This window comes from Protomyctophum parallelum, assembly GCF_964188405.1.
Source record: "Protomyctophum parallelum genome assembly, chromosome: 21".
Classification (NCBI taxonomy): domain Eukaryota; kingdom Metazoa; phylum Chordata; class Actinopteri; order Myctophiformes; family Myctophidae; genus Protomyctophum; species Protomyctophum parallelum.
Genome location: NC_139713.1, coordinates 13,764,017 through 13,788,998, shown reverse-complemented (window position 1 = coordinate 13,788,998; position 24,982 = coordinate 13,764,017). Strand labels below are relative to the sequence as shown.

Here is a 24,982-nt window from a genome sequence, read left to right as displayed (position 1 = left end):
CTGCAATTGACAGTTATTACCACAACGTGGCAGCAAAGCCTACTTTTTGATTCAATATTGCAAATGGGGCTTTAAAATGTCTGCGGCAATGTCAGTTTTAATTGGTTGGTTAATTGGTCAGTTATTTATTATAAATAAGTGCATTTTATTGTTGGTGATAATAAAATAAACTACACTGGATCACGCGCGCACGCACGCACGCACACACGACATACACACACTTTCTTTCTGACAGAAAACATTACACCACATTATACCACTTTAAGAATGTTTAACATGTTTTATCATCTGTGATTCTGTGCGAATAATGACATTAATAGCGAGCATTATAACTGATATTTTCCCTTTTATCATTCAACAGCTTTATTGAACGTAGATTCAATTACATTTGTCTTGCTGTGTTTGTTTCTGCTCAGCAGATACAATTTAAGTCATATCAGATCATCGGCATTAGAAAAATATTTAAAAAACAAAACGTTCCACACAGAGAAAAAAAAGCCCTTTAAATACAAATATAAAAAAAGAGTACCGGTATATAAACAGACCCAACTTTTCAAAATAAAATAAAGCACATATGACACTAATGACCTAAGCATGTGTGACGATCGTTGGTATGATTGATTGCAGCTGTTATGCGGCACAGTGGCAGATTTATCCTGACTGGCTAGGAAGCTTCTATCATTTTAACAACACAGATGTGGAGTAATGCTTCAATTATGCTCCGCCGCTAGCTCTGGTCCATAGCCCTAATGCCCTTTGCTGCCGTTGCATTAACTAAGGCAATGTGACTCTTGTCTTCCTGCCCTCGTATGAAATGCAGACCAGCCTCTCCTCCTCTGCTTGCGAAAATAAAAAGAACGTTTTACCTATACTCACCAATACAAAGGCGGCTTGTGTTATTAGAAAGCTTACTTCCCTTAGTGGACGCACTCGGAGCCCCCCACCACACGTACACAATGCACAAGAAAAATAATTTGAGTTACTCTAGCGAGTTTCCTGCGAGGGCAAGTCACATAGCCGTAATGCAACGCAGCAAAGGGCATTAGGGCTATGGACCAGAGCTACTCCAACGCATGCCCATATCGTGCGCTAAAGATTGCCGCTCCACAAGCACCTTATAGATCGGCTATTTTTGGCCGATCTATAAGGTGAGTCGGAGCATAATAAGCATTACTCTACAGCTGCTGGCGTTGGACGTACAGTATGTATGTAGATCGGCTATTTTCAGCTCACGGCACCGCCAATACGACCCGAGTATACGTGTAGATTTATTTTAGCTTTAGTAATCAATCATGTCATCATCCATGCCGATCTCCAGGTACTGCTGCGTGGGCTCCGACTCGTAGCTATCCACAGGAAACCACGAGTCGTACCAGGAAGTTGTACTCTCGGGCGCAGGTGCTGTCGTCGTGGGCGCCGCCGTCGTCGTTGTCGTGGCTTCCGTCGTTGTCGTCGTGGAGGACTGTCGTGCTTTCTGAAGGCGGAGCCGGCGCAGGCGCATCTGCCGGAGCCTCCGGAGGCGCTCTGCGTTGTGCGACTGCGAGTCAACCGCCGTCCCGTCTTCCTCGCCTCCTTCGGTCCGTCTCGCCGCGCCACCGCCACCACCGGCGCCTCGTGCACTCGTTGTCGTCGTCGTCGTCGTTGTTGTTGTTGTCGTTGTAGTGGCGGTCGCTTTGGGCACGAGTCGGATGGGTCTCTTTCCGTGGAGCGCCATGATCTGCTTGATGCGGTCCCAGTTGGACTTGGCCAGGTGGAAGCCGCACTTGGTGGCTCCGCTGTCGTAGCCCACCATGCACAGCCGGGTCTGAGGGGTGTGGCCGTCTGCCTTGGCCGTCACCCGGTACTCCCCGGGGTTCAGCAGGCGCCAGTAATCACCGCCGGCAGCTGGATGAACACACGGAGAAGAAGGGCACAGACGCAGAAATGTATAGGGTGCGTTCCAGTGTTCCAGTACGTTTCGTCGACTAATACTATGACGTAAAAATGTTCGTCGACTACCTTATTTCACTGGCGAAAACTGAATAAAAAACTAAATGAAAATGAAGCTATAATGACTGAGTAAAATGTTAGGGAGGGACTAGTGGACAAGAGATCCAGTTTAAGTTATTTTATACTTGGTTGCATGCTGAATTTTGGACCCAAACTAATATTTCCTACATGATTGTTTATTCCAATTCAGTCTGATCGTTTAAACCTTTTGATGTTTAGATAAAGAGGAAATTATCAGCAAGTAAACAGTTAGTCCCATTGTTTCCATCTGGTTGGAAAATGTACCAAAAATAAACCAGGCAGAAGCACTTTGTGCCAAATGTCAAAAGTAATATTCAGATTAAATGTTTTGAGGCACGTGTAAAACTAAAGGAGGATTACATGTATTTAGTTAAGAATATGAATCTCTGATCGAAATGATTTCATTCTGTATGAAGCAATATTGTCCATGATGCCAACACACTCTGTGTCGGATGAAAAGGAAGGTCCAACTTATTATTGTGTTATGGTTATGGAGCACATACCAGTTTTGACATCATGTTTGATCCCCTCCACTGACACGGTGGCGTTTGCTATTGGATTCCCCTCCATGTCTTTCACTGTACCCTTTATCCCACGATGCACCTGGGCAAAGGACACAACACTTTAGAGATCACACAGCGAGCAGAATAAAGCCTATATTACACAGTATATGGTTGTATTTTCTGTTTTCGCTATACATTAAATATCTTCGCTGAGAATTTATAATACAAGTTTCAAGTGGTTAAGACAAAATACATTTATTGTCATGTCAAGGACCCCAAAATGAATGTGTATTTGGCAGCGGACTCCTAAATATGTTGTTGTGCCAGGGAGGCACCCCAACATACAAGATTTGTGTTTTTAAAATATAATCCAATGTTCTTGTAATTATTTTTCCAGATTATTTTAAAAATAGCAGATCTACAAGCTCACAATGGGGCACATAGCAACACACTGTTAGCTTGTAAATCTGTTATTTTCTGACCCCCTTGGAACCGCCTCAACTCAAGGACCCTGGACCCCACGTTGAGAAACCACTGGTTCTAATGGTAACAGTGGTAGTCTCTTACCTGGTTCTAATGGTAACAGTGGTAGTCTCTTACCTGGTTCTAATGGTAACAGTGGTAGTCTCTTACCTGGTTCTAATGGTAACAGTGGTAGTCTCTTACCTGGTTCTAATGGTAACAGTGGTAGTCTCTTACCTGGTTCTAATGGTAACAGTGGTAGTCTCTTACCTGGTTCTAATGGTAACAGTGGTAGTCTCTTACCTGGTTCTAATGGTAACAGTGGTAGTCTCTTACCTGGTTCTAATGGTAACAGTGGTAGTCTCTTACCTGGTTCTAATGGTAACAGTGGTAGTCTCTTACCTGGTTCTAATGGTAACAGTGGTAGTCTCTTACCTGGTTCTAATGGTAACAGTGGTAGTCTCTTACCTGGTTCTAATGGTAACAGTGGTAGTCTCTTACCTGGTTCTAATGGTAAGAGTGGTAGTCTCTTACCTGCTCTATGAAGGCTAGCAGGGACTCCCGGTTGTTTTCCCACTCCAGAGGCAGCTCACTCTCATGAGGGAACTTGTCACAACCCACGAAGATGGACAGCTCGAAGCAGTTGGTGTGCAGGTAGCTGAAGTCATTCATACCTGGAGTGGATCATGACCGTTTATAGACAAGCATAGAGGAGGGTTTTGGTTTAGGAATGCACTAATCGGTTCATCCTATCTATGTATTGCTGTATTGTTGTACTGTTCTTCTGCTTTGGCAATGTAAACGTATGTTTTCTCATGCCAATAAAGCCCTTTGAATTGAATTGAATTGTGTGTGTGTGTGTGTGTGTGTGTGTGTGTGTGTGTGTGTGTGTGTGTGTGTGACTGTGTGTGTGTGCGTGCGTGCGTGCGCTATCACCTCACCTCACCTTTGCCACTCAGTAGGCATTCCTGCATAACTTCCTGGTTTGATGATGATGTCACGCGCATGCCCTAGTATTTTGTATTAGACACAAAACAAAAAGACAGAGACAAACAAAGACTCATTAAAATACAAACATTATGGGAAAAGGGATATATATATATATATATATATATATATATAATTTATTTATGTATGTATGTATGTATGTATGTTTGTTTGTTTGTTTGTTTGTTTGTTTGTTTGTTTGTTTGTTTGTTTGTTTGTTTGTTTGTTTGTTTGTTTGTTTATTTATTTATTTATTTATTTATTTATTCATTCATTCATTCATTCATTCATTCATTCATTCATTCATTCATTCATTCATTCTGATTATTCATAATTTAATTTGCCTTTTGGCCTCTCACCGGAATTTATGAATCCCGGAAGTAGTTCCAGTTGACACCATAGAGTTATAATACTATAAATATCCTTGAATCTTGATCAAGGGATTGATTGATCCCTTGATTGATCCTTGATCCCTGAATCCAAGGATTTTCAAATCTTTTCGAAATTCATCCAATCTTTGCAGAGGGATTTTCTCAGAGAAATGTTGCTCAGTGTAGCCCCCTAGTGGTACCTGAGAGGTAGAGAGACAGTGGATTATGGAGAGGAGAAATGGGTCGAAAAAACTGTATAATATAACAAAGAGATGGACAGAGATAAATCTAACCAAGATGGAGAGAGGGACAGAGATGACAGAGATGTAGAGTTAGACATCATTGGGATGCGTCGTTCTAATAATTACATAATCTCTAGGTGTCCTGCTGAGGAGGTAGACTGTTGCGAGGCCGTGAGCCGTGACGTTGACATCTGGTAAGGTAGCGAGGAGAGTATTTTCAGAACACTGACCCTTGGTGGCAGGAGGAGGGGACTGCAGCGACAAGGGAGCGTTGGGCATGAAGCCATAATAGTCAAACTGGATAGGAAAATAAATAAAAATTATTTAAATGTAACTGTGTGTGTGCGTGCGTGTGCATCAGGGTCATCAATGTGAAACCAGGAACTGATGAGAAGTAGTATACCAGTAGAAAATAGTATCATAGTAGAAATGTTGACCTCTTAGTTAGAAGTTGTGGGTGTAATAATGTACCTGACCATTGTTGACCGCGGCGTGCTGTACCGATGCTGTGAAGATCACCATGGTAATGAAGTATGACAGCTCATCAACACAACTGAATGACTTAGGGAAACCTGAGTGATGAGACAGAACAACGTACCATTATATCCATGCAAGCAGGGACGTGCACACATAGACATCAAAGGGGGCTTCAGCCCCTGCCCTTTTACAAGTCTGTAAAACAACTGCCCTTTCTAGACCACAAATGCGGCATGAGACAAAAATGCAAATGCCACACTCCTTTCCATGCCTTGCCGGAAGGCAGCATTCAGGAGAATTGCTTTTTTCCCGAAGTCTCCTGAGTGTGAACACAGTACAAGCACAATACAACACAAGTTCTCAACGCGACGTCGCATCTCGACGCGTTGATTGTGATTGTCATTGTGAGAATATAGGCCACAGTAAGTTATATAGGCCACAGTAAGTTATAAATTAGTCTTGTGTAATGCTAATAATGGTTCCCAAAGTTAAATGATAGTTTGGAACCAAATGGACCCTCATGGTAATGTAACTTTGGATTTGGATTTGGACAAATGGAACCAAATGGTTTGGTTCCATTTGTACACTCTCAGAGTTAAATTTACATTGAATTTACAATAATAAATTGGGGGACCCAGAGATAGAAATGCCATTATATGGGGGTCTGTAGACTAATATGCATGTCAAACTAGGGGTCCTTGAAATTAAACGGGTTGAGAATCACTGCTAGAGCCGTAAAAATCTTCTCTTATGGGGGTTATATCTTTTCAAATGGGGGTCCGCGGGCTAATTAGTGTCAATTCGGGGGTCCTTGACATGAAAAAGTTTGGGAACCACTGACATACACATACAGTACTCCTAACTTGACAATATCAAATATGTCACCCCTACTAGTACTAAACAAGCAAACAAGAAGAACAAAAAAATTGTGGTGAAACTTTGTTGTCGTCCGCAAGTCATCCAAACACGAGGATCTCGTTGATCCAGCTCTGAAGTTCAGAATCCCTGATGACGGCATAATGGTCATGATAATAGTAGCTGACCACGCCCTCAGCATACCTGCCAGCCAATCACAATGCTGAGTCTAGTGCATTGTTTTATTTTAGTTGATGCTAATTGATCTGCTTAAAGTGGCAGAGATGTAAAGCAGGCCTCTTGTGATGTTCTAATAGTGATTTCTGACTGAAACGGTTCTGAACGCTTGTCTCAGTCATTTAAGTTAACTGTAGCCGTAGTTATACCACCAGCCACAGTACTCCTGATGAATGATACTTCTAGTGTACCTGTGTATGATGTTCCAGAGCCTTAGCCCATCATCTCGGTAGTAGAAGTTGGGAACAGAATCCAGTCCTCTGTCGATGATGTCATCAGGGGGACATATGGACCTGTATGTCAACCCAGCCGCTGCCTTTCTCATGAAGGACAAAGTGCCTGGACCACCCGCTGCCGTGTACTATAAATACAAACACACTGTTGATGTACACAATGGTATACGTTTCATGGGAATCTGTCCATTCGATTTTCAGTATGGAAAAAGGCCACAGTTAAGTGTCACTAAAATCAATGGTGTTAAAGTGACTCCAATATTGGATTTCACTCTTGATTTTAGATGAATAAATACCTCTGTGAATGTTCCGGTGTCTGAAATGAGCAGCGATCGGGCCAGTGTGTCGATCTCCAGAGTGTAGCGGAAATGAGGAATAAGCAGCTAAAGGGGGAAGAAGATTATGAACTGCAGTACATGAAGAAGTATGAGAGATACTGTAAGCAACAGACAGAAAGCTATATTCAGACAGACATTCGTAGACTTTATAGATGCACACTGTAGAGAAGCTTGAAGTATAAGTGTCACATGTATGGATTACTGCATGCACTTGTGTCTGGCCATTTCACCACATAGTTATTTTATGCTAAAACACACTGGGTTAAGTGCGTGAGTGCCACACCGTGTATTCTTGTTTTATTGTATTTTGATTTGGTACTCTCTAGTCCTTCACCGTTTGTTTTTGTTACCTCACTTGAAAATAATACGCTGAATTCATGTTATCCATTCACTGGATGTTGTCACAGACCACCTATTATGGACAGAACAATACAAGTGTCATGTTTTATTGTATGTGCACGAGCGCCTTCAACCTTGAGCCACTATACTGTACCTTGTACAGTGGGTGGACTGTGGGGAGGTTCCTCAGCGTGGACATGGCAAAGACCTCGGATAATAGATGTGTTCGAAGAAAGTGGACATTTAGTTCATGCTCAGCAAAGTCAGCACCCCGGACAAATATCTGCTAATATCCAGTCGTGTTGTGAGTCAGATGGGAGGAATATGGGATTGTCCTCTGAGGGTTCCTGATGTAACTGGAGAGAGACGCAGAGGTGGATTATTACTGCATTACTGCATTAGTCCCTGTGACATACTAGCGTCATGTGACGTCCAGGGGGTGTACTTGTACATCAAGCTGCCTCACGCTACAGAAACAGGAGATAGGCTCCTGCCCCCTATGGGCCTCATGGCTCGGCAAGGCTACTTACCTACTTACTGCATTACTACTACTACTCCTACTACTACTATAGTACCTGTATAGCAATGGGCACTAGCTGGTCTCGAGGAGTCAAGTAGAGCAGTACTAGTGGAGAAGACAGATACTGCTGTTTGCCATTGATGACATTGGGCGTCAGTCCATCCAACCTCTCGTAGTCAACCAGAAAGATGTTACCTCTCTGTTTGGACAATGGACATACATATATGGCCATTTCATAATTAATTCCATAAGTATGTTGATCTGACCCCCTCCATGCCAAAGTGCCAGCACTCGCCCAGCAGTCTGACCTCGCCCCAAAGAGCGAGGTCGGCAGCCCTCAGGGCGTCTTACTGGTTAGTAGTATAGTGGCAGTACTGTAATAGCAATAGAAGTAACTGTATTACCGCGCAATCTCGTCTTGAAGGCTGACCCCTCTCTGTAGTGAGAGTCGGACCATGTCGTCAGTAACGGGGAAGTTTGGGGGTGTCTGTGAACACCTCCTGATCAACATGGGGTTCACTCCATTCAGAAACTGGTGGCCAAAAAAACAGTCCTCCATCCAATGTTTCTCTAGGTATTCTGGAAGATAGAATATAGCGTGGAAGGGAGACCTTAGCTTTGTTAAGTAGTAAGTTGTTGTTGTTGTTGTTGTTGTTTTAGACTAGAGGGTTTAACCATACATATAACTTACTACATGCACCAGATTTCTTCTCTGTGAAAACCTGGTGTATTTCATCCATAGAAGACCAGGGATGTTCTTCACATAGGAGTCCCTCTAGACCCAACTCTGCTAGACTATGGAGAGAAATAACAGTTACAACAACTACTGCCTACCTACTGCATACTGATAACCACCAGTGCATCTATCACTGACACTGTTACTAATACCACCACTCCCACCACCAGCACTACAATGTACAATTTAGGCATTTAGCAGACGCTCTTAATCCAGAGTGATTTACAGTAAAGCAAGAATAACATGGTAATACATTGAATACAATAGTCATCAAGAATCATAAGGAAGCTTAACATCTTACACTAAAGCTATGAGTATACACTATGAGTATGTCTACATGTCTATGTAGACATCATGTATGTCTATGATGAATTCCTGTTCTGTTCTTTAGCTACATAGAAGTGTCTATTTGTATGTCTCTAAATGTTTTGATGAATTGAACAATGTGGACCCTGTTGTAAACATATGTAATGCTTAATTGGGTCGTCCACTCACAGTTAACAGTCTTTGTATTGAGTTTGTGCTTAAAATGTACTGTAAATTCTACAAACTGTTAAATATTTCAATCAATCAATCAATACATAAAATGCTATTTAAGTCACATAAGTTGAGCCTTTGCATAGGCCTACGCCTGTAAGGTCGTCGAGGCTATAGTGCAAGTGCTACGGGCTAAAGCGGTATTCATAGTCTCTGTCATTCGCTCTGTTTTTACTCACCAACGCTCAACGTTATTTCAGCTCCGGTTGGTCACCTCACCACCGGAGCGGTGGTCACCTCACCACTGAAAATCTAGACTATGAATGAGCCTTAAGATGGAGCCTGAATAGGTGGCTTCTCAGACTACGGCACTACTGCTACTGCTACTACTGTCTAGAACGATACCACTTTTACAACTTACGCTTCTCCAACAGTTAAAATCAACTGTGTGGCTTTGGTGATGGAGAACTGCACCTCACGAGGAAGTGAAAAGAAATCCATTTGTACGTATCGATTCTGGGAGGCCGTCTGCGTAGTTACTCCACCTACAGAGAGACAACCTGCCACGTTCATGATGTAAGTGTGTGCGTGTGTGTGTGTGTGTGTGTGTGTGTGTGTGTGTGTGTGTGTGTGTGTGTGTGTGCGCGTGTGCGTGTGCGTGTGTGTGTGTGCGTGTTTTATGTGATATTCTACCCATACCTGTATCTTCTGCTAATTACTAACTACTTTCCATGAATAAAATGTAATATTGTTCAATCTGTATGGTAGAGTATGTTAATACAATATATAGCTTCGTCAGCGTTGTATTATGCTTTAGGCCTCATTCACACATACGCAAGACACACTTGTGTCCTGTGTCTTCTGTGTGTCATGGGGGGGAGGGGGGACAGAAGACAGCCATGCAACAAGGTTGTGGGCTATTCCTATTCCCGCCCCAGAGACAGTTTTGAGTGTAAACATTGAAGACAAACGTTGAGGACGCAAATTCTGATTGGCCGGAATAGAGATGATGTATGAGGATGATGATGATGTGAGCGCCCCTCACTTCACACAGGTGTGTGTTTTTTTTTTAACACTTCCTAAGTTCCATTAAATATGGTATTTTTTTTTACAAAAAGGTACACACAGACTCATTAAAATACAAACATTACGGGAAAGGGGGAAAATAAGGGATAAAAGCATTTAAACCAATCGCAGCCCTGATAACGCCACGCCCGTGGTTGTGCTTCTGGGCCATGGGATCAGAGAGTATCTGTAAATAGAGGGCATTACCTAAACTATACACTAGATGGGGTGCGTGTAATATGTTTGGATAGATAGACCCATCTGGCATGATTGAAACAAACTAGCCTGTAGTTGATGAAATGTTATCATTCATAACTAAGGATCATCATAAGTCACTGAACGGATATACAACATTATATATATGCAAAACAAATAAAGGAACAGAAAATAAAAGAGGAACCTATCTTGACACCGGTCACATTTAGCGGAATTCTGACGTAATTTCTCTGGTCATTGTCAATGGCAAATATTGAGACGTGTGGGGACAAGATTTAGCCGACATTTTACCTGAATTCCCCTTTCATTGTCATTGGCAAATCTTGAGACGTGTGGGGACAAAAGCTGTTTATAGAAGGGGCTAGCGGCAATTAAAAATCCCACCCATGTGAAGTGAGGGGCGCTCTTATTATCATACATCATCTCATACTAGCCAATCAGAATGCCTGTTGCCTGTGATTGGTTAGCTGATTTGCTCGTTTGCATACTACTGTGCATCGAGACATTGTGAGCTTGTAGATCGGCTATTTTAACTATTTAAAAAAAGAAATTAAAATAGAAAAAAAGGCCAATTTGTTTAGGGATAAGGGTTAAGGGGTGGCGCAAGATATAGCCCACAGTCTATTCTGTGTTCAGCATTTTCTGTTTTATTATTAAATTAGAACAAATATACTCCCACCTTTTATAAAAAACAAATAATAAGTGACAGAACAGCTCATTTAAAGCCCAGGCCAGACCTAGCTGTTATATAAGGCTAGCTCTTAATGCATTTCTGGTTCATGTTATTGTCTACCTGTTTTGTATGTCTGTGGGAAAAATTGAATTTTGACAAAAATGTGCAAGCCAGCATGGCAATGACCCCTGGTGGCCACAACAGCAATAACAGCCGGAGGTCAGGAGTTAGTGGGCTGAACATTTTTAAAATATAACTTTCTTTAAGAACATAGCATAGTCTAACAGTAGTGTCTAACACTAAAACATTCCAGGTGACTAAAACTAAATTAAAACTATTCAAGAGACTAGAATTAGCTGCCAAAACAAACTGTTACTCAAGTCCAGCAATTTTATGTATTGTTTATTCATGTTTTTGTCAAGCATCACGTCAACCCATTTTGGAGTTACCATTATTTTATGCTTTAGCTATTGAAAAATAGCAGATCTACAAGTTCAAGTTCAAGATCTACAAAATCGAAGAACCACTGGCATAGAAACATAGCTTTTTCAGAAAACTGTCAGGATGTAGAAGATTTTTTTTTAGAATCTGATCTCAGGTCAAAATGGGTTAAATCACTTTCCAAAAGCCTGTATGGTTGCTGCTTTTGTCCAATTGAGGACGACACAGACCATAGAATAAAAATACAGGCACCCGACTCAGTACAGTCAGAACGAAACGGGACAGGAGTTAGGCTACTGTGCCAAGTGAGAGCCCTTAACCCATCATTCATTTAGAACAAATATCAAAGTATTCTGCGGCACACCTCGACTTGCGTCACAACACCCACCACACACACACATGCACACACGCGCGCCCAGATACCTTATGACATAATTATTTTGTTGATACAGCCATATTGATACAAATAGTTTGACTGTTCACAGTTCAATATCCCACGCAGCCATTACTCTCGACAATTAGCAACAACAACACCTCCTCATCCTGTCGTCCCTTCACAATTAAAGTGTCTCCACCTTTACCTCCCAATGCTGCACATTTTACCCAGGTTATTAACATAAAATAGGTGTAACTTAACATTGTGGGAGAGAGAGCAAGGCAGTGAGTGAGCGAGATAGAGAGGGCCAAGAGTGGCGGGGGTTGACTGACGCCTGACGTTCAGTTGGAGCTCGGAGGCCCCCCTGAGGGTGGAGGCCCGTTTCACTTGAAACTGGTGAAACATAGCTAAGGCCTCCTAGTAGTTCATCCAAAAAACTTATTTTCTACCAAACACTCTCCATTGGGACTCCTACGGAGACTGGTGTTATCAAACTATATGGTATGGATATTATGTATACTGAGTATCTGGATAAATATGTACAATCTAACTATTGCATAAGTGGATATGAATTAATTGTTACTGCAGCAGAGCCATTAATCTTGAGGATTTCTCCACATTCTTTCAGTAATATCAGAACCAAGTAGAACCAGCTCTGGTGAAGAAACAACTGCTCTTACTGTGATTTACATCCCAGTGTCTTAATTTATCTTTTTGTTTGTTATTTTATAGTTTTTCTCTCTCAACTGACTTTATGTGTTTAGTCGTGTGTCCAGTGAACAGCAGAGTATAACAACTGAACAAACACAATAACAGCAACATTAATGTTCATTTAAATATGGAAACCTTACAGTGTAAGACCTTCGTTCAGGTTGTAGTGTTGTGAAGGAACGTGGAACGTTCATTCAAAGTAATTTGAATGCAAATAATGAAGTACACCTGCATTCTTTCACCTGGTTGAAGTGTAAATAGGGTTAATAGGCTACATGTGAATATGATGATGGCTGATGCTTCATTCACTATAAACAATGCCTTCAAATGCAGAGATTAAGCGTGTAAATGGTCACTGGTTGTCTGGCATTGGACAGATCGCCTGTTAATGAGTGACGAGTTTCACCAAAACTACAGAAATAGGTCTATCACATGGAACTGTCTACAGTTCCCAACATAAAGACCACCCACCCACAACCACCGCAGTTAGTTATATTATATCAGGATACTTTACCATACGCATTGGTTAAATCTGTATAACATTTTATTTCTAAAAAGTTGCAGCTTTACATAGTACACAAGCCTTCACATCTTGTCTTTTACAAGTATATACCGCCCCTACATCAAATGTATAGTATCTGACTATGATGATTGAATTTTTTTATTTGGATTACCCCTTGAGATTGAGATTTTCGACTATCTGGATAATTTATGTACAGTCTAATAATATTGAATAATTGGATATTACCACTGACCACAAGTTTAAATCCAGGAACAGTTTAAATCCAGTGTGTACAACCTGTGAACTTCTAAATTAATATAATTACTAAAAGCTTTTCCTCACATATCACAATTCTTTGGGTTTCTCTACTGTATGAATCCTCTGGTGTCTTTTAAGATTTCCCATTCGAGAGAAATGTTGTCCACACTGATCACATCCATAGGGTTTCTCTCCAGTGTGAATTCTCTGATGTGTTTTAAGGTGGGTCAAATAAGAGAAGTGTTTCCCACAATGATAACATCCATAGGGTTTCTCTCCAGTGTGAATCCTCTGGTGTGATTTAAAGGACCTATAACATAAAATTCTACTTTTTCAATTTATTTTGTGTTTTTGGAGCTCCCATGTGTGTTTTCTATCCCCACAAATAACCAATTTTGAACAATCAGGCCTTCATGTCATATGGGTGTTTTAATGGAAATTGCTCTCAGAAACAGCTCGACTGATTTTGGCCTCATCGTGATGTCATCAATGTCACCCTACTTTGTATAATTCCTCCATTTCTTCAGTCTTCAGTTGCAAATTTGCATTTCCACTTTGTTTACAATGTCCACCATTGTTGATTTTCCAAGCTGGCATGGAATGGAAACAAGCCTGGTTTTATCTAGCATTAGTATTATAATGACTCAAATATTAAATAATATGCATATCAGCACCCTCTCCACCTCAGGACAGTGTGGTACTGCAGCTAAAACTGCTTTCAAAGTCCAGAAAGAATTGACAAGGCCTGGTTATATCAGAGTGGTGATTGAGGCTCAAACCATTAGAAATAACTTTGAGGGACATAGACAATATGATTATTAAATATTAAAAGCAGTTTTAAAATGCATGTTATTTGCGCTTTAAGATTTCCTATTGTAGAGAAGTGTTTTCCACACTGATCACACCCATATGGTTGCTCTCCAGTGTGAATTGTCTGATGTGTTTTAAGGCCGTCCATTCGAGAGAAATGTTGTCCACACTGATCACATCCATAGGGTTTCTCTCCAGTGTGAATTCTCTGGTGTGTTTTAAGGCTTGGCATTTGAGAGAAGTGTTGTCCACACTGATCACACCCATAGGGTTTCTCTCCAGTGTGAATTCTCTGATGTGTTTTCAGGTTGGACTTGTCAGAGAAGTGTTGTCCACACTGATCACATCCATAGGGTTTCTCTCCAGTGTGAATTCTCTGGTGTTTTTTAAGGATGTTCATTTGAGAGAAGCGTTGTCCACACTGATCACATCCATAGGGTTTCTCTCCAGTGTGAATCCTCTGGTGGCTTTTAAGGGTGTTCATTTGAGAGAAGCGTTGTCCACATTGATCACATCCATAGGGTTTCTCTCCAGTGTGGGTTTTCTGGTGGCTTTTAAGTCTGGGCATTGTAGGGAAGCGTTTACCACACTGATCACAGCAGTGGTATTTTTGCTTAGCCAAGCTTCTTTGTTCATTCACCTCTGGTAGAACGGGGAAAACAGACTGATGATGCAACACTGAATTGGAAACAAAAACAAAGGAAATGTTGTTTAGAGGCATTCCTGGACTTAAAATAGCAATGTGAAGTTAATGTACCCAATTATCAATTTAGCATCCATGTATAATTACTTGCGCAAGCAGAGCGCGCAAGTAATGTGATCGGCCTGGTCCATTTGTCGTGACAGCCGTTCCGCCATTTCAGGACCCCCCCAGAAAAACATCAAATCTGTGCCCGTATTGCTGGACCAATGATGACGAAATGACCATATTTCTTACGTCATCATTTAGAGCTAGTCATACACGTATTTCTTACGTCATCATTTAGAGCTAGTCATACACGTATGTGTATGACTAGCTCTAAATGATGACGTAAGAAATATGGTAATTTCGTCATCATTGGTCCAGCAATACGGGCACAGATTTGATGTTTTTCTGGGGGGGTCCTGAAATGGCGGAACGGCTGTCACGGTTTTTGGACCAAAGTGACCACAGAATACCGCTAATCAACTTACAACTACACACTTTATACAGTATAGAGTATAGAGTATATATGTATACATATATAGTATATGCCTATATACTATATATATACTATATATATTTCTTACGTCATCATTTAGAGCTAGTCATACGTATACTATATACATAATCAATAAAAAATAATTTACCAAATTGTGCCTGATCTGCTGGGACCAGAGTACGTGGTGTGTATGTAAGAAATATGGTCATTTCGTCATCATTGGTCCAGCAATACGGGCACAGATTTGATGTATGACTAGCTCTAAATGATGACGTAAGAAATACGTGTATGACTAGCTCTAAATGATGACGTAAGAAATATGGTCATTTCGTCATCATTGATCCAGCAATACGGACACAGATTTGATGTTTTTCTGCGTAAGCCTCAAATGTGTGTGTATGTGTATGACTAGCTCTAAATGATGACGTAAGAAATACGTGTATGACTAGTTCTAAATGATGACGTAAGAAATATGGTCATTTCGTCATCATTGGTCCAGCAATACGGGCACAGATTTGATGTTTTTCTGGGGGGGTCCTGAAATGGCGGAACGGCTGTCACGGTTTTTGGACCAAAGTGACCACAGAATACCGCTAATCAACTTACAACTACACACTTTATACAGTATACTATATATATACTATATATATTTCTTACGTCATCATTTAGAGCTAGTCATACGTATACTATATACATAATCAATAAAAAAATAATTTACCAAATTGTGCCTGATCTGCTGGGACTAGAGTACGTGGTGTGTATGTAAGAAATATGGTCATTTCGTCATCATTGGTCCAGCAATATGGGTACAGATTTGATGTATGACTAGCTCTAAATGATGACGTAAGAAATACGTGTATGACTAGCTCTAAATGATGACGTAAGAAATATGGTCATTTCGTCATCATTGATCCAGCAATACGGGCACAGATTTGATGTTTTTCTGCGTAAGCCTCAAATGGCAGAACAGCTGTCACGGTTTTTGGACCAAAGTGACCACAGAATACCGCTAATCAACTTACAACTACACACTTTATACAGTATAGAGTATGGAGTATATATGTATACATATATAGTATGCCTATATACTATATATATTTCTTACGTCATCATTTAGAGCTAGTCATACACATACACACCACGTACTCTGGTCCCAGCAGATCAGGCACAATTTGGTATTTTATTTTTACTGATTATGTATATAGTATGATGACGTCAGAAATATGATCATTTCGTCATCATTGGTCCAGCAATACGGGCACAGATTTGATGTTTTTCTGGGGGGGTCCTGAAATGGCGGAACAGCTGTCACGGTTTTTGGACCAAAGTGACCACAGAATACCGCTAATCAACTTACAACTACACACTTTATACAGTATAGAGTATAGAGTATATAGATATACGTATATAGTATATGCCTATATACGTATATAGATATTGTATAACTGCTCTCAGTAATGACGTATGTAATACAACATTATGATTCTGGAATGTATAAAAGTCACAACGTGTCAAAAATTTTACCATAAATATTAATATTAGTGTATTGTGCAAAATTAAATATATATCTAAGTATATAATTATATATGCAAAAACTAAGTTATAATTTCGCAAGAAGCTCAGTCATTTAACACGCCTTGGTCTCAATTGAAGTTGGTAGAATATGGAATACTTTATGCTAATTTCTTAAATAATGATAAGAAGGATGAAACTCAAGATTCGGACCTAGAAAACTAGAAACTAGAATCATACTTAATACTAAATGTTTACATGTATAGTAGGTAGCAAATAATTACATCTAAACATTAATCATTTCAAACGTTCGTTCACAGAGATACTGAGATTTGACAGTTTACAGCGGGCGAAAACATTACATGCGCGCTCTGCTTGCGCACTAGTTGGCCATTTATGGCCTACTAGTGTGCAACAAGCAAGTATGCACTCGACAGAGTGCAGTTCTAGTTCGATTCTACAATCGTTTTATATTTTAGAAAATACATAAAAACAGGTAGTCAATGCTAAAATAAATCAAAACAAACAAATGACTAGATAAAAAAAAGTCCTGGCATGCTGTATATCCATATAGACACAGTAAGTAACTTACAGAGGTCTTGATGATCCTTGGGTGTGTTGAGAGAGTTCATCTTCAGCTGAAGTCTGGAGTCCACAGTCAGATGAGATCAGAAATTATAGATATCCTGGAGGAGTTGTGGAGAACTGACAACTACAAACTCTTCTTATCCTGGAGAGCCTGAGGTGGAACCACTAACTGCTTGGTGTTGATTGGCCAAAGAGTGGAACAATAGAGTCATCAGCCACCAATCACAACCTAACAAACTGCTGCATGTGCTCCACCCCTCTCTGACTCCTCCCCCAGGTTATGCTCTATGCAACATTCTAGAAATAAACTTTTAACTGTGAGATTGCTTTGTAAGCTTCATATTTCATATATGAATATATATATATATATGTCCAATATATCTTGATAATATATATATAGTCTAACAATATTGAATAAGTGGATATTAATTATACTTGTTACTGCAGAAGATCCATAAGAGGATTGCTCCACATTCTTTCAGTAACATAGAACCAACAAGAAAAACAGTTTTCCAAAACACTATTTGTCTACAGTGTTGGGGTTTCTGTACAGGCCTAACAACAAATTAGTATATTGTCAAATCATCAAAGTTTCATAGCCAATTGTGCTCTATTGTTCTCATTTAATCGCTTATCTATATTTACAGTGAAATCCCGTTGTGTGGCCTGTGTGCAGAAACATGTGTCCATAGTGTAATAAGGCATTATTAATTCATGACCAGGATAAGTCAGGATAAATCAGGATAAGTCATTATCCGTGTAATAATTATATCCTATATCCATCATTACATTGTCATTAACAACAATAACAGCAACAACTGCTGTCTAAAGCTGGGAAACCTGGACAACTTTATGTCTTTAAGTCATTGTTCAGGTTGTGTTGCTCTGAGGGAATGAGGAGCACTCAGGTGTGTGGAATTAGTTTCAATAGGGTTGTGATGACTGCAATTCAATGTTTATTCAAATGCTAAATAATGAACAAACCCCACATTCTTTCCCCAGGTTAAAATGTAAATGAGGGAATGAGGAGCACTCGTGGAATTAGTTTCAATAGGCTTGTGTCTGCACTTTATTAAAAAACAAATCTACCTGAAATGACCATGTCATTAATCCTACCTTTATTTTACTAGTAGTAGTAGTACCTAGCTGCTGGATTTCATAGTGAGTAATTCTGAGTAACACATTGTTATCTCTTAACAGTTATGACCTGCCTTATTGTGTCTCAGTTTTCTCACTACAGAGTGTTTCACTGTTGTCTTGTAAATTGTTACTCAGGCAGAAGACAGCCATGCAACAAGGTTGTGTCATCAAACCATTGGAAATGCATTGAGGCGGTCATGACACACAGAACACACAGGACACAATTAGGTGTGAATGAGGCCTTAAAACAACGGAAGTGTCACTTTTCACTTGAAACTGGTGAAACATAGCTAAGGCCTCACGCACGCGCACACACAAATCATATCAAATCAAATCAAATCATTAGTGTTGATTTGAAAGCAAACCCGGATCCATTCTCTCACCAGACCGGATGTGAGCAGTGATTAGATATAGGCTATAAATATAGAACTCAGGTGAGATGCCAGCTACAGTAGGGGTGTATTAGGCTGTGTTGGGACCCCAGAAAAAGTGCCTAGAAAATGAATTTCATTCCCGCGTCATGGGCACTACTCATTCAATGCATTTTTTCATAGATAATACCCTTCTGAACTTTGGCTTAAAACTTCTACTCATAATATCCTGCAGTATTTTGTCACTGTGCTGCTGTTTTTGCTTGTAAAATGTGTTATATTGATTTTAGCAACACAAAATCTTTATGTCATGAATACATATACCTAACATCTGAAACAAGTACTGGTGCCTTAGTTTCAGAGTAGTCATAAACGGGTCTCATGGTCGCAGCTTACGTATTTCCTGTAGGCGGACTCGACATAGCTGCAGGGTTTAAACCCTCACCAGGCGCACCTCTTCTACTACAGTGAACGGTAGAGTGACTGATGTTAGTCTGCCTCAAGTCAAACGTTACTCTTTTACCTGCTTTTTTACTAACATTAATATTACAAAGATGCCCAGAACATCGAGATGAACCTGTTTAGTTTATGGCTGCTCGAACAGCAATGTTCAAAAAAAAATGTCAAAATATCCACCGTGGGGTCTGAGACCAGAGCCATTGAGTAATGGTTAAGACGAAGCAGTGAAAGGTCATACTAAGCATTTAAAGTAGCATTTAAATGACTCAATGGCTCTGGTCTCAGACCCCGCAGTGGATATTTTGACATTCCGTTTGTTTTGTTTTTTGGAATGTTGCCACTAACTGCTGGAGCAGCCATACACTAAACAGGTTAATCTAGATGTAAGCTGCGACCATGAGACCCGTTTCTGAATTCGTCCATAGGGTGAGCAGGAAAGGTGACCTTGGGGAGCGCCTGTGATGTACACCAACCCAGTTTCACCCTCACGATAGACAACACCTCAGTTTCCCCCTCCCCTCAGGTTAAGAGTCTGGGTGTCGTCCTCGACAGTACCCTCTCATTTCACACCCACATCAACAACACCATCCGATCCGCCTACTTCCACATCAGAAACATCAACCGCCTTCGCCCCTCACTCACTCCCCACAGTGCCGCTATCCTGGTTCATGCTCTCGTCACCTCCCGCCTGGATTACTGTAATTCCCTTCTTTTTGGTCTCCCCCACAAACTTCTCCATAAACTCCAACTGGTCCAGAACACTGCAGCACGTATCATCACCAGAACCCCCGTCATCAGTCACATCACCCCTGTTTTACACCAACTTCACTGGCTTCCCATAAAATCCCGCATTGACTATAAGATCCTTCTCCATACTTTCAAGGCCATCCATAACCTCGCCCCCCCATACCTGTCTGACCTTGTCCACATCAACGTCCCCACCCGGTCTCTCAGGTCTGCCTCCTCCCTCACCCTGAAAGTCCTCCCAGCCCGTCTGTCCACCATGGGCTCAAGAGCCTTCAGCCGCTCTGCCCCTCACCTCTGGAACTCCCTCCCCCCTGACATCAGAAACATGGACTCTATCACCATTTTCCAAACTCACCTCAAAACCCACCTGTTTAGGCAGGCCTATATGACTCTGTGTGACCTCTAGTGTCTTCTGCTGCAAGCTGTGTTTTGTTCTGCTTTTAACTGTGTTTTTGTACTGTTTTTAAACCTGTACGGCGACCTTGAGTGCCCTGAAAGGCGCCTTATAAATAAAATGTATTATTATTATTATTATTATTACCAGCAACTCTGAACAGACAACCCTGCAGTCTCACATACTGCAGTCTGCCCGAGAGATTCTTAGATCTTAGATCCATGCCACCAAACCATGCACCCCCCCCCCCCCCCCATCATCAACACAAGCTTCTGCAAGCAGCTGTGACTGGATAGTTTTGAAGTTTTGGAGAAGTTAAAAAAAGCATGATTCTAACTGTATTGCCCAGGGTGTCAAGGTGTATGAATGCCTTGTTTAGCATGTAGAATAGATGACATCATCAGACATCAAACCCAATGTCCACCTGGTATGCAAACTGAAGGGGGCCAATGTAGTCACTCACCATCGGTTGATTTTATACATGTGGTGGGGAGCTCAGAGTGGAAAGTAGGCTTTCTAATAACACAAGCCGCCTTTGTATTGGTGAGTATAGGTAAAACGTATTTATATTTCCGCAACAGAGGAGAGGCTGGTCTGCATTGCATGCGAGCGCAGGAAGACAACAGCCCCATAGCTCTAGCCTCTAATAAAGGCAGACTAGATCTGATCTATACTGTACTGTACTGTACTGTACTGTACTGTACTGTACTGTTACGCGGCTACGCCAACACCTATGTTTGGGCGTACATACTATAGGTGGTTCTGGACAACTACCTATCCAATCAACTCGACAAGTTGGTCGGTTGAACGATTTTCGAGATACGTCTACTAGATCGACGTGTATATGCACGTACAGATATTTTGTGCATTCATTATTTAATACTCCTATCTGTATCAATAGGAATGTGTATATTAGAGTGTTCTAGATAGATGTAATCGTACATCAGAGAATTTCAATGTGTTTAATTAAAATAGTTTGTCAAAAATGTCAAAAGTTCACTCGTTTTCACATATCCATAGTGTTCCAGACACACCCAATCATAATGATAAACATTCCAACGCGTTTGTAATGGTCCAAAAACATGACAGACACAAAGTTTGCATTTGTAGCTCGTCTGGTTTTACAGCCAAAACAGTTTTAGCTAGCAGCCATTGAGGTCGCGATGGCGACCCCAAAGGTCGCCAGCTGTACATTAATGTCAGATGCTGTGACACTTTGTGATACCTGAATAAATGTTTCATACCATATGTTGTAATAATTCTGACCTTTTATTGCATTTGTCTTTAGTCTTGACCATTTTTTGCATTATTCAATTTAGGGGGGTGTGGTAGCAATCTGATAGATTTGTAGCCTTTGTGGGCCGAGGTGCACTGCTTTTCTTTTCTACCTTTCATTACACAGTACGTTGTGACAATGTTTATGTATGAAATATAAGCTTTTGGCTAAATTTACTATGTGTATGCTTCATGTGCTGTGTGCCAATCACTTAAGTTGAAGCATTTTCTTTAACAAATTTGCTACATTTCATGATCTAGATTCACATATGAGTAAACTAAGGCACCAGTACTTGTTTCAGATGTTAGGTATATGTATTTATGACATTTGAGAAAGATTTTGTGTTGCCAAAATCAATAACACATTTTACAAGCAAAAACACCAGCACAAGATTTTCGTTGTTTGGTTATATACTTTTATATACATTTCTGGCCTGTGACAAAATAATGCAGGATATTATGAGTAGAACTTTTAACTCAAAGTCCAGAAGAAAAAATGCATTGAATGTGTAGTGCCCATGACGCGGGAACGAAACTGAATGAAAAGGGACCTCACATTATGGCCTATATGTATCACTTCAGAATGGAACCACCTGTGTGTGTCCCCTCTCTGCTGCAGGATGTTGGCCAGAAAAAACACATGACCTTGAGCACACGGTGGCCGGAGTGAACGAGGAAGATGCATAATGGTAACGGCTGATGCACGTGTGACGTGATGCGTCATTACCGTGCGAGAGTTATCTGATAGTCCAATAAACAGGCAGTAAACATAAGTCATGGAATCATAGATCTGGCATATTTTAATGAATGGTCATGTGATATGCATATGAACAGCAAAGACATAGATGTAAGCAAATACGACCTGTTACATCACAAATCAGATTCGAACATATCAGTCCGTTGGTCGGGGCGTGTCTCTACTTTTTCAGACACTATATAGAAATCTTTCTGTCACTCTGTGACCTTGCTTGAGCACAGCTAGGGTGCACACTGTTATAAGCAATGGTAACTGCTTAAAAGGTCTACTTTATCCCAACAGACGACGGCCCCCGATCCAGAAGAAGACATGTTGAGCTAGGAACTGTGCTGCTGCTGCTGCTGCTGCTGCAGCAGCAGCGTGTGTGTGCAGTGAAGATGGCTGGAAGGTGGGAACCTTTAACCATTTTAGCAGATCTACAAGCTACGGGCTTGTAGGTCTGCTATTTTTGAAAAATCATGAAAATGTGGCGCAAATCTTTGATATATATTCTTTCAGAGCGAACGTTTTAAACTAAAATCTTTGCTTCTGGGGGGGGTCCCTGGAACAACATATTTTCAGATGGTGGTCGGCGGCCAATTTCATATAAGTTTTGGGGTCCTTGAGATTAATTATTTGAGCACCACTGATATAGAAACGTGAGTTCCAGATCCACAGGAACGCCACCCAGGGTACCGGCCTGATTCCGGTGAGCCGCCCCGCGTCCGAAGCGGTTGAGAAATGACAGAGTTACCGCGTGGGGGTCCCTCTACTCCTGTACCCTCTACTGTACTGTCACTGTACTGTACTGGCACACCTGAAATCACCATATATACAGTTAATATGTGTGTGTTTGTTTGTGTGTGTTAGGTTGCGGCGCACAGGTGGTGAAAAACAACCATGCTGTTTTCGTGCTCAGACGCAGCCAGCCAGCCACCCACACACATGGGTTGCACCACTTAAAAGACAAACAAACCAAAAACAACAAGGCACTGGTCTGGTTCTCCTGGTTGTACTAGGACAGGGTTCGAGTCCCTGCGGTGCCCAGCTCATGGTTTGCATTGCATTGACCTCTTCAGACTCCATCTTAGCCCGCAGCACTTGCCGTTGCACTTGCACTGTGGCCTCGATGACCATTACAGGCGTATCCATCCATCTTCAACCGATTGTCAGTGAGTAGTTGTAATCCAACTGCCCCTTGGTCTGCCCCTGTGGTCTCCTCCCAGTGGGACGTGCATCATGCATCGAGGACCTCACTAGGGAGACGCCCGAGAGGCCTCCTGACCAGATGCCCCCGAAACCACCTAAGCTGGCTCCTTTCCAGGGCGAAGGAGCAGCGGCTCTACTCCGAGTCTCTCCCGCGTGACTGAACTTCTCACCCTATATCTCTAAGGGAGATGCCAGCCACCCGTCGGAGGAAACTCATTTCGGCCGCTTGTTTTCGCGACCTTATTCTTTCGGTCATGACCCACACTTCATGACCATATAGGTGAGAGTAGGAACGAAGATTGCTTGGTATAGCTTTGCCTTCTGGCTCAGCTCTCTTTTTGTCACAACCTGTGCGGTACAGCGACGGCAATACCGCCTCTGCCGCTCCGATTCTCTGGCTGATCTCCTTCACCGTCCTCCCCTTGAACAAGACCCTGAGATACTTAACCCATTCTGACCTGAGATCAGATTCATACGAGGTTTCCACTGGACACACTGGTCTGATTAACCCATTCTGACCTGAGATCAGATTCTAAAAAATGTCAGTCGTTCTTCGATTTTTCAATAGCTAAAGCATAACATGATGCTGACACCAAAAGGGGTTCCGCGCAAAATGGGTTAAACTCCTTCACCTGGGGTAAAAGTCTCATTCCCTACTTGGACTGCACATTGCACAATCCATTGGTTTCCTGCTGAGAACCATATGGCTTCAGATTTGGAGATGTTGATCCTCACCCCAGCCACCGTACAGTGAGAGCTGAAGGTCTTGGAACCGATGGTGCCATCAGGACCACAGCTGGCGTATACAAAGGCTTAACTTATGTAGACATATAAAGGCACTCTATAGACTGTACTGTACAGTATACTCGTAGTTTCAACGTACAGCTATATTATCGTATTACTGTTAGACGGATGTTAGGTTCTTAGCTTGCTTATGATCCTTGATGACTATTTATATGGATTTGTATACTTTCGTAGTGAAGACTGTGTGTGTGTGTGTGTGTGTGTGTGTGTGTGTGTGTGTGTGTGTGTGTGTGTGTGTGTGTGTGTGACTGTGTGTGTGTGCGTGCGCTATCACCTCACCTCACCTCACCTTTGCCACTCAGTAGGCATTCCTGCATAACTTCCTGGTTTGATGATGATGTCACGCCTAGTATTTTGTATTAGACACAAAACAAAAAGACAGAGACAAACAAAGACTCATTAAAATACAAACATTATGGGAAAAGGGATATATATATATATATCATTTATTTATGTATGTTTGTATGTTTGTTTGTTTATTTATTTATTTATTTATTTATTTATTTATTTATTTATTTATTTATTCATTCATTCATTCATTCATTCATTCATTCATTCTGATTATTCATAATTTAATTTGCCTTTTGGCCTCTCACCGGAATTTATGAATCCCGGAAGTAGTTCCAGTTGACACCCACTCCGGCCAGCTGAGCTCTCAGTGAGCTGACAGACTGTTGTTCTGACTGTAACTAGTAGTGTCCGGATACAGTACAACATTACATTACGA

General features: G+C 41.3%; 1 protein-coding gene across 1 annotated transcript; it reads right to left on the bottom strand.

The window, feature by feature from the left end:
* Positions 1–333: 333 nt before the first annotated feature.
* On the bottom strand, positions 334–19,829 carry LOC310878832 (polyunsaturated fatty acid 5-lipoxygenase-like; the record flags this gene model as incomplete). Its single annotated transcript, XM_083793247.1, is given in 12 exon segments — positions 334–1,884; positions 2,514–2,613; positions 3,510–3,649; positions 4,806–4,872; positions 5,047–5,128; positions 6,336–6,505; positions 6,674–6,760; positions 7,209–7,338; positions 7,340–7,410; positions 7,630–7,773; positions 8,005–8,153; positions 19,733–19,829. Coding segments are annotated over 12 exon segments (1,842 nt in total). The 3' UTR covers positions 334–1,279.
* Positions 19,830–24,982: the final 5,153 nt, after the last annotated feature.